The sequence below is a fragment of the Gobius niger genome (assembly GCF_951799975.1).
Source record: "Gobius niger genome assembly, chromosome: 21".
Lineage (NCBI taxonomy): Eukaryota > Metazoa > Chordata > Actinopteri > Gobiiformes > Gobiidae > Gobius > Gobius niger.
Genome location: NC_136872.1, coordinates 9,522,359 through 9,533,337, shown reverse-complemented (window position 1 = coordinate 9,533,337; position 10,979 = coordinate 9,522,359). Strand labels below are relative to the sequence as shown.

Here is a 10,979-nt window from a genome sequence, read left to right as displayed (position 1 = left end):
GGTCTTTTTATATAGGCTTTTTATTTCGATGGGCTTTTGGCCAATAAAAAGTATATTTGGACTGACTTCAGTGGAGTATAGGTCTGTATTCAGTTCGGGGGTAAAAATATATATAGATAAGCAGAGAATATATTTAATGACTTTATGCTCTCTTCTCTAATTCAAAAGGGTGAAATAAGGGGCAAAGAAAATAGGCAACCAATTGATGAAGTGAAATATGAGCAGTTGATTTATGACCAACTTCATGACAGCATAGCTTTAATAAAGTTTATAATTTATAATAATATTTCCCTCTGTGAATGATAAATAGTGATGTTCTCTCGCGTAATATCCACAAATTGCCGCCCGACTGCAGATGAGCTTGTTGCAAACTGCTGCTGACAGCCACAGCAGGCCGTATCATGTGAAATAGGCTTCTGGTGACCTGCATTTCTGAGTTCTTGTAAGGAAGGCTATATGTTTGTTTAAATAAAGACGACCCCCGTTATGTGATAAACTAGGCTACGTAGGCTGGTTGTTGGGCTTTCAAAAAGACAGGCAGACGCTGACTAGTGCAGAGCCTGAAGGGGTTGCACACTCAAGAATGTGCCCCTTCCACATGCTGTCAGACTCTATACAGCAGAGCGCACGGCACATGGAGAGCGCACGGACAACCTGACGCACAACAAGCCGCGTTATCCACAGAAGTTCATTCTTTCCGAATCAGTAGATACCAACTGCGTGTTGATTTTGGAGCATGTGAGAGATTTCATTTAGCCAACTAACTTGGTTTTAACCTCCATCCTTTGGCGTGAAGACAAAACGAAATGGAGACTTTTACGATCCAAGATATGCTCGTAAACTCGACTGATCTGAATAAGATTTTGTGTAATTTTGGAATAAAGAATCTTTCAGATTGTGAGAGCGAGGACAATTCTTCACCCGAACCTAAAGGTGAGTTCTTCGTCTCTTCTTTTTTTTTATGTTTATTTTCTGAGTCTGATCACTCGAAAATCACAATAGTTGGATTTAGCTTCATTCTTTGAGTAATTTGATCCAAAAGAAAAGAGTATGTGCTTTGGACATGTCTGCGCCAGTGCGCATTACGCACATGGCTCCGTGGTAACTGCACGCAGCGGTCTGCTACATGTCTGTGGACACTCGTATAGTACTTAGTGCTAGAGGCAGGATTGCGGTGTTGTAACTTCAACACAATAGAAAAGGAGCCATGTCAAGAACACTTCTAATTGCACTGAAAAACTTTAACAGAGGTTGTATCAATCAATCAATTAAACTTTATTTAAAAAGCCCTTTTCATACACAGACGCATCACAAAGTGCTTTACAGAATAAAAGAATTAAAAACATTCTCGCCAAGAGTCCCCAGTATTTACACATATTACAATGAACAAAGCAAAGGGTTTGACCATGACCAGCCTATTGTACAAAAGGCAATGTTTACTTTCACACAAACATGCTGAAGACACAGCTGTAGATTCAACATGTGTATTTCTGTTGTGTCTTCATGCCTGCTTTAGTGTCCATTGTTATATTTAGATGGCTAATATCATTATTTATTATTCAGGCCATCTGATTTCCCACAGCAGTGAAGAAGGTTTCTATAAACTGCATGCCATGATCCTGAAAACAGTGCTTGGAATTTTCCTCAAATGAATAGATGTAGAATTGCTGATGTTTTTTTGTTTGAATTTGTCCCAAAAGTAAATAAAATAGAATATTCAAGAAAAGCAATGAATGTGCACATAAATAATCATTTATGGTGGATGGATTCAATGCAAATCATTCAAAGGTTTTCACATTACGTTTGAGTGGAGCATTAAGACAAAACTGCTGCCCCAAGGTTATTGAGCGCTTTATAGACACAACGCCCTGCTCCACTATTAAAGCCGAGCAGACAGCGGGTCATAGCATCCTCTGTAAATGTATTTGTAATCAGATCACCATAATGCCCCATAGTTATTTACAGAGGATACTTCTGTATATATTGGGAGATACTAATTCAACATGAGTTTTATCAACGATGACATGACTAAGGCGATATGCTAAACGAATGACATCAACATTTTCATTATTCTTTTAATGCTATACTGCACAATGATTCAGGAAATAAATGTAATAGAAACATTTATTTTTTTGTTGGTGCACCCCTTTTTTTTGCTAAAATTATGTAAAAATAGTATTGTGCTGAGCACATCTTTACATCTTGAGTTTTATGACAATGTAGCTGCTCTTGTGACAGTAACCTGATAACAACAACCTGGAACAATGTCAATACATTCTAGCTCATGTTGCCTGAATGTAAAACTGATCACACACAATCTAGTGATGTAATTAAAGTCCTCGGAGCAGTTGCCAACATTTACACTTACATTTTGTTGTAGCAACTTTAGTTTGATTACATCACGCGTTCGCCGTGGCATTGTTTCGATGCGCTTCTGCAATGTCAAAAGATCCACCGTTGTATTCATTTTTCACCATGATATTTTATTGATGATGGGAGAGTGTGACCAGTGCTCAAAGTCTTCTCCAGCACATCTCAAAGATTCTCAATGGAGTTCAGATCTGGACTCTCATGCTCCCGTGTCATCAGAGGGGAAGAAATCCACTGATGGAATGAGTAATCCTTCTGGAAGTTCAGGAGCACATAGTGTTCCTGAACCTTAACCTGACCAAGTGCAGAAACCCCAGATCAAAACAGTTAAATCCAGGTGGCGACTTGTTTTTAGTCAGGCAATGTATATCCAAGACTGAGCAAGATGAGGAATTTCTTTTATACATAAATGTTACCTTTTTAGTCTATTATTAATAATATTGTTGTTCAGTTCTTGGACTTAACTTGAGATAACTGCTAACAAGCTTGATTCCAGCGCACTGAGCTTTGGTGAGCTGACTATAAATGATTGGGTGGGCATGAGTCAAATGTGTCGTTAGCTGCAAACGGCCCTGATAACTTATATCACCTCTCAACCAATCCTGCATGGTTTCTTATTCTTTCAGACATCAACCAGACGGTGCGCATCATCCTGTACAGTTTGATCTTCCTCCTGAGCGTGGTCGGGAACAGCCTGATCATCGCCGTTTTGGTGAGGAACCGGCGCATGAGAACAGTCACCAACCTGTTCCTGCTGTCTCTGTCCGTGAGTGACCTGATGGTGTCGCTGGTGTGCATCCCGTTCACGCTCATCCCCAACCTCATGAGGGACTTCATCTTCGGCAACGGCATCTGCAAACTCGTCATGTACTTCATGGGTAAGTTCTTCAAACAGCAGTCACTCATAGAACCCCAGTTACGGAAGCACACATAGTGAGTAACTACTATGGACAGTTAGGGTTTGTTTTTTGTCTTATTAGACTGGAGAGAGCATTTCTAGAGCTAGAAGGCAAAATCTCAATGCTAGAACAGTGCGTCTTAAAGGAACAGGCCACCGTTTTTACAAGATATGTTCTTACCTGAGCTTAGACGAGTTGATGCGTACCTAGTCTTTGTGCGTGCCCTCAGTCACGCAAAACGACCAAAGATGTTGTTAGCAATTGGCCTCTCCGCACAAATACCAGGCAGGTACGCATCAACTCATCTAAGCTCAGGTAAGAACATATCTCAGCATGGAAAAACGGTGGCCTGTTCCTTTAAACTGTGGTAGAGGAACCACTGGTAGAAAGCAGTGGTATATGCTGTGTATGGAATGTTTTTGGCTAACTTTAAGTGGGCTAATGTAGCGTAACTACAATGTCCTGTCCAATTTCAACATAAATTAGAAATAGAATTTAATTTTTCAAGTCAAGTGTGTTTCCAAAATATAGTTTAGATAGTGGTACTATTTTACCATTTGTTAATGTTAACCAGACCATGCTAAATTTAAAGCCGGAGGACAGACTCAAAAGAATGTCGTCTAAGAACTTCATTTTTTAGTCAACATTATGTTTAGATTATGATTATTTCGAAAAATACAAACATAAATGTTTGAAATTCAGCATAAAGTCAGATGGATTAGTGGAGTGTGCGTTTAGCTGCCGGTAGCCGCTAGTCCGGCTCGGTGCTATAGCTTTGGAATCTGTCCGATTTAGGACTCAACGTCATTACTTTCATATGAAGTCTCCTCTGATTAAAGCAGTACTAAGTAACTTGATAAATCCTTTCCGTAGTCCCTCTGGGGGTAATACAAGTGTTGATGGGATGATTGGGGGGTCTTTCATCTCCCCCTGGTGTCTCTGGCCAGAAAACCACAATTGCAACTTCGCTGCCTCCGGGTCGGAGGCGCAATACACACTCATTGAATCACAAAGAAAAAGCCAACAGGCTAACGAGCAAAGCCAACTCTGGGCTAGCGCCACTTAAACAGTATTTACAGCCAAGTTTTAGTGAAAAAAATTATCTCCATTGTGTAATTGGATGTACAACATCTCTCTCTCCCTTTGTCTTTTCTGTCAGCGTAGTATTTACTGTCACTGACAATTAATGAGTAAAAAACTGCAGCATGCTACGACACCTGCAGGGGCATGAGTTACTTGGTACTGCTTTAACTAAGTATGTAGCTAACAGCTGCATGTTTTTTGCCACGTGCGGTTCAAATATATATTTATTTTAACGAGACATGGCTAATTCTCCAACAGAACAGGAAACAGTTGTTACTCCAGGAAGTTAGCATCATCTTGCCATGCAACATTCCATGCGCAAAAAAGGTAAAAAATGCTCCTCCTGCAGTTCTGTTTTCCAGGCCTGGGGCTTTGTTATCTTTAGAAGACAAGTTAAGTCAAGGTTAGACCTGATTTAGTCCATTAAAAGGGGTGGCTATCAGCAAGCCAAATACAGTATTTTGGTAGGCTTAGCACCAAGAAGTTTTCCTCCTGCAGAAATATAATTCACCTCTGGCAGTTCAACCTGGATAGACTCAAACAGACAAAAGCAGCGATTAGGAAGATTTATTGACATGTATATAAGTTTTGGCGATTAGACCCCGGCGGTAGACATCGACGAATGTATGAAAGTCAGTATGGATGAACAGCTTGGAGTTAGGGATGTCTTCCCCGGAGCCTGGACACTGGTGGTGGTATGGAAGACCCGTGAAGATACAGCAGGTAGAAGAGGCGGAGATGGGGTGGAGGCGGGTCGCAGTGCAGCTGGGAAGCGAACGAACCATGATTGCTGGGGCTTAGAAGCAGGACCGAGGGCAATGATTGGCTGCTACGGAGGTGCGGCTCTTATGCTGATGGGCTGAGGTGGAGGTGTGGCCCTCATTGGCTGGAGGTAGGCGATGCTGAAATTAATCTACCAGGTTGAATTAACGCCTAGGCTTCATTAGTTTTAAAGGAGACATATCATTCGGATTTTTTTTTTTTTTAGCTTTCCACATTACGTTATTACATTGTTTCCCCGTCAGAAACATATCTAGTAACATTTTCCTGAAGCTAAGTCCAAATGGTTTCTGTTCTGTTCACTTCAGGACGCAGGCGGGTCATACATAGGTCAATCAAATAGTCTCTTCAATTCGTCTGATAATTTGGGGTCTCCTCCATCTCATCTGCAGCAGAAGATGAGACTATTAAGCCATTTATCGGACCAGTAATTCTTTTCTGCTCTCTGTTTGAGGACAGATAATTGGAGTCATCGTGGGGCACGCCGCTCAAAACATTTCATTTCCTTTTCACTCTCATCCGTCCACCAAAAATGTCAGGTGGGTCTAATAGATTTGACCTAAAAAATAATTGTCCCAGGCAAGAGCGCTAATGTGGACAATGTTGACTTAATGAATTGCTCTTGCCTGTAGCCCACTTCGACGCGCTGTTGCCTTTCTGTGATCTCGATTCCGGCGCGTGCACCAGGTCACTTTGACAAGGAGTTGGAGGGGATATGGGTGTAGGCCTTATTATCCAAACTGCAAATGAAGTAAGCCGAGTGGAAGCTAATCCAAAATGACTTCCAAATGAGGGTGCAGCAGGCAGTCAAAAAAAAAAAAAAAGATGGTAAATTACACAGTGAGCGCAAATAATTAAGTTTCTGTCGGCTAAATTTAGCAACTTATAACTTAAACATTTCAGTGTTTCCTCATGGACCTCGTCTGATTTTCAGAGTAGAAATATTCTTCGAACCTGCAGATGAAAATATGTCTTCCCTTCGGTTTGCTTGACAGTTATCAGTACTAATGACTTCTGCTCATTAGATTACCGTGTCTTCTGCAGACCATTACATCACATTTTATAACCACCTAATATTATGTTTCAGCCTAAATATTTCTTTTAAACCGAGTTACAAGAGGAGTTTTTCTCTGTGGCTGTACAAGATGAGGAAGTTGTCATGGCGGTTATTGGCTCATTAGTCTTTTCGTTTGCGTGTTTATGTGTCGTTCCTCGCGGGTTGTACTCGGTTATAATTGAAAAGTATTTATAGACGGCGTCGTTATTGTGACAAAGCGTTTGGCGGAGGCAGTTGTGGTTGAAGGTGATGGTTGAGCACTGCAGGATGTGAGAGGGCCGTTCTTGTAAACGGACTGCACAGAGGGGGGGATGGGAAGGCCCAGATCAGTGGGGACAAATGACAGGGTCAACCCTCAAATTAAAGGCAGCCCACGCTTTAGAGCTAAGGCTTTACATGGGATACGCATATGTTTAAGTGTGCTAATTATCCAGTCATAAAAACCCACAGCGCCCCATGCTTAGGGTTGCCAAATTCTAAATTGTCAAAAATGTGGCACCCCGGCATGTATCCGCTGGCCCCTCCGATCATCTTGAGAAATTTAACGCTACTTAAATACTAAAAAAAATGTATCAAATGTTATAAATATATTATAAATTATGAATGACCTCCTTGTTTAGAAAATAAGATCTGCAATACTGCAAAATTGCTAACTCCAAGCAGTAGAAAATAAACTTAAACAGATGACAGATTAAGCTTGGCTCGCCGTTATTTTTCATAGAAATATTGTAAAACACTGATGCGTTATAGCCAATGAACAAAGAGAGAAAGAAAGAAAGAAAGACAGAAAGAGAGAGAAAAGAAAGAAGGAAAGAAAAAGAGACAGAAAGAGAGAGCGAGAGAAAGAGAGAGAGAGAGAAAGAAAGAAAGAAAGAAAGAAAGAAAGAAAGAAAGAAAGAAAGAAAGAAAGACAGAAAGGACACCTAGCATAACATATCATTATTGTTTATTGTAAGAAATGGCATTGAAAGAGAGAAAGGAGAGAAAGAGAGAGAGAGAAAGAAAGAATGAGAGAAAGAGAAAGAAAGAAAGAAAAAGAGAGAAAGAAAGAAAGAAAGAAAGAAAGAAAGAAAAGAGAGAAAGAAAGAAAGAGAGCGAGAGAGAGAAAGAAAGAAAGAAAGAAAGAAAGAAAAGAGAAAGAAAGAAAGAAAGAGAGAGAGAAAGAAAGAATGAGAGAAAGAGAAAGAAAGAAAGAAAAAGAGAGAGAGAAAGCATAACAAACCTAGCATAACAAATCACATTATTGTTTATTGAAAGAAATGGCATAGGCATGCAAAGTAAGATTTAAACTAACTTTCACAGGTGGAGATAGTCACACTATCTCAGGTGAAACATACAGTAGCTTTATGAATCTTCATGTTCTTTACTCTGCTCCGTTTATAATGTGTATTTCACCAGGTGCCACCAAAGTCCCCGACAGCGCTGCTAACGTGTTTCTGTCTCTCCTCATTTCACAGGCGTGTCCGTTAGTGTCTCCACTTTCAACCTGGTGGCCATTTCCCTGGAGCGCTACAGTGCCATTTGCAACCCTCTCACCTCGCGGGCCTGGCAGACCAAATCCCACGCAGCTAAAGTCATTACGGCGACCTGGGTCGCCTCGTTCATCCTGATGCTGCCCTACCCCATCTCCAGCACGCTCAAGCCCTTCACCCGCCTCAACAACAGCACCGGGCACATGTGTCGCCTGGTGTGGCCCAATGATATCATCCAGCAGTCCTGGTGAGGAGAGTCTTTTAAGTCCACTTTCTGAATCTTAAATTAACTTTCAAATCAAGTTCCAAACATATAGAAGCGACAGAAACCTGGAAGTAAAGCATCTATCTGTTAGAATGGTCGCATTCTACAACCACTTCCCAATGTTGCCGGTACCCATATAAAGACCCATAAAGACCCAGCTGTCTTGGTTGACTTGACCCTTGCCATATCAATCTTTACAGAGAAATAGCCAACATAGTCCGGCATTAGCGTAACAAAAACCCACCACACCATCCATTTTCTGACTCTGCTCCGATGCAGGTACGTGTCCCTGCTGCTGATCCTCTTCCTCATCCCGGGCATTGTGATGATGACTGCGTACGGACTCATCTCCGTGGAGCTCTACAGGGGCATCAAGTTCGAGCTGTCGAGCAGGAAGGCGAGTCGGGGTATGAAAATGAAACACGGTCATTCTATTAGCCACTGATTCACACCACAGTCTCCGAGAGCGTGGCCTACATTCTGCATCCTATGGGCAAGCCGCCTGATGCACCTTGTCATAAGAACAGACGGTGCACACAAGGAGATCAGTGTTTAAAGAGTGGTTTTGTCAGGGGAAGTGAGAACACGAGCGAGTAATGTGCATAGTAGTGTGAAGAGAACTCTGCTGAGAGTCAATTATCGAGCCAGATGCTAAAATAGCTATTTGTGAGCACATTGCACCAAATTACCAAATTGAAATCCAGTTATAGGGCACCAAATCTGCAAATGAGAGAAATCAAAATCCAGTTTTGCACCTGCTACTCATTTGGTACATGTAGACTTGTAAATGACTCCCTACCATGTTCAACAAAACATTGGATAATATTGATTGATTCACAAATTGCATTACTCTCGTTCCCTTGGTGCATATTGGGTGGGGTTGGGGATGCTGAGGTGAGGGGTTAGGGGAAAGAGTCCAGTGATGTAGCTGGTCAGGATGCTCTTCATTGTCCCTCTGTAGAAGAAGCACATGATGGGACTCTGGTTCTAAAGAGGAGACACTGATGTGCTTTCTTGACCAAGGAAATTGGTGCTGGTCACCCTCTCCACAGCAGCAACCTTGATGATCAGAGGAGAAAGTCCAATCTCCTTTGGCTTCTCCACATTTAGAGAGAAGACAAAGGAGATTGTCCCACCCACTCTTTAATAGATACCCAGAATTTTTGCAAGTTCAGACCATGAGGGGTGCCTGAGGCTTCGGTTCAGAGACATTAGGAGTGGGTTGTTAAGGCAGGTCACAGCTTGTCCATTGCGAATGAACATGGTCAGACTGAGAGACATGTGTAGGGGTTTCCAAAAGTGTGTTGAAATTCGTATTTGTATTTTATTTTAAACATAATTGCAAACCTCTTCTCTTGCCTCACAGATCGCCAATCCAGCACGGGCAGCATCAAGCCGGGAGACAGCGACGGGTGCTACCTCCAGCCGTCCAACAAAAAGAAGAGCACCTTCTCCAGCTCCAAGTCCGTGGTGGGCCGCGTGTGCAGCGCCAGCCCCACCGCCAACCTCATGGCCAAGAAACGCGTCATCCGAATGCTCCTGGTCATCGTGTTCCTCTTCTTCGTCTGCTGGACCCCCGTCTTCGTGGTCAACGCCTGGCAGGCCTTCGACCGCCGCTCCGCCTACCAGCTGACAGGCGCGCCCATATCCTTCATCCACCTGCTGTCCTACACCTCGGCCTGCGTGAACCCCATCATCTACTGCTTCATGAACAAGAGGTTTCGCCAGGGGATGCTCTCCACGTTCAGCTGCTGCAAGAAGAGACAAGGGAGCAACTCTCTGGGGAGGTTGGCCGGGACGGGGACGGGGACGGGGACAGTCAGGGCCAAGGCAGAGCAAAACGGTCACACGCCGCCCAGCGGAGCCAGCACCAGGTACACGTACACGGGGATAAGAGCGTCGACCTGGAATGAGATGACCTAAAGCACTTTTTTATGAGCGACCCGTAAGTCGTGAGAAGATTGTTCAGGCCATGTAAAAGCACTAGAATCTCAAAACATGGTCTCATGAAGAAGAATGGAAAGCCGTGGAAAGTGTCTCCAAACAGTGCCGTTTACTTTAAGGGATTGCCAAACCAGGATGCTGTTCGTGTAAGCAGCCGCACGTGGGTTACAAAGATGAATGTTGTCTTTGTGGTTCAAAATGTCAAGTTCCTCGTCGTCAGCAGTTTAGCGCTTCACATGGCAAAACCAGAGTGACAAGTCTTTCTCTTCCAGCTTGACAAAACTACCCAGTGTCATTTTTCTAGGTTTGTAATTTCTGTTTTTAAAATTAAATGGGCATTACAGCAACCTTTTTCAGTATATTTACATTTGGGGGTCAATAAAATAATGCTAATGCCCTTGGTTTAATTAAAAAAAAAAAAAATGTCTTTTCAACCGTTCAGATGCCATGGGATTTGGCATTTTCATTCGACATTTTAAAAGTATACAATTTTCAATGTCTTCAGTTTTTAAAATCACAACGGTGGCCCAAACTCCAATTTTAAACAATCATTTCTTACAAACTAAAATGAGTCTAAAAATACTTACCAATCATAGGGATTTGAACTAAACGCCGGGACTGTCATGCTTTCAGGCCACTGATGTAACAAGGAGTGATACCATGTCAAATGTTAACGCAGAAGGTCATCATTAGTCATTCTCTTAAAGGCATATTGTCATCACTGCAGCTTTCGTTGTCATTAGTCAGTAGCTTCAAAATAATCTTCGAGAAGTTCAGAAAAGTTCATCTGTCGCCCTTGACCTCATATGTGGGTTTTTGTCCGCTTTCTGTTACGAGAAACTGCAAAGGCCTTATCTGTACGTGGGACTCCGAACACCTGCATGCTCTAGTTCAAAGAGCATACACTTGGCATCAACATCTGATTTCCACTCATTGGGTGTTACAAAATAGCAGCGTAAATGTAGCAACTTGTTTTTCTGATTTTGTAGGAGTCGTTTTGTTATGATGTGATGAGTGGGGTCTGTACATTTTTTGCATGTGCCTATTATACCTGCAGGCGGTTTGTGATAAAAGCAGCGGTGACAGAGGGCACCCCTGTCGTCCTGCAT

The 10,979-nt window shown here is 42.4% G+C and overlaps 1 protein-coding gene and 1 long non-coding RNA gene across 2 annotated transcripts in view; both read left to right on the top strand.

The window, feature by feature from the left end:
* Nucleotides 1-10,979, top strand: part of LOC306980452 — a 359,700-nt gene that overhangs the window by 252,591 nt on the left and 96,130 nt on the right. The gene's annotated exons all lie outside the window — the stretch shown is intronic.
* cckar (cholecystokinin A receptor) lies at nucleotides 598-9,852 on the top strand. Its single transcript, XM_079579832.1, has 5 exons — nucleotides 598-933; nucleotides 2,997-3,248; nucleotides 7,647-7,908; nucleotides 8,206-8,333; nucleotides 9,293-9,852. The coding sequence occupies exons 1-5, from the start codon at nucleotides 807-809 to the stop codon at nucleotides 9,847-9,849; spliced, it is 1,326 nt and encodes a 441-aa protein (XP_079435958.1). The 5' UTR covers nucleotides 598-806; the 3' UTR covers nucleotides 9,850-9,852.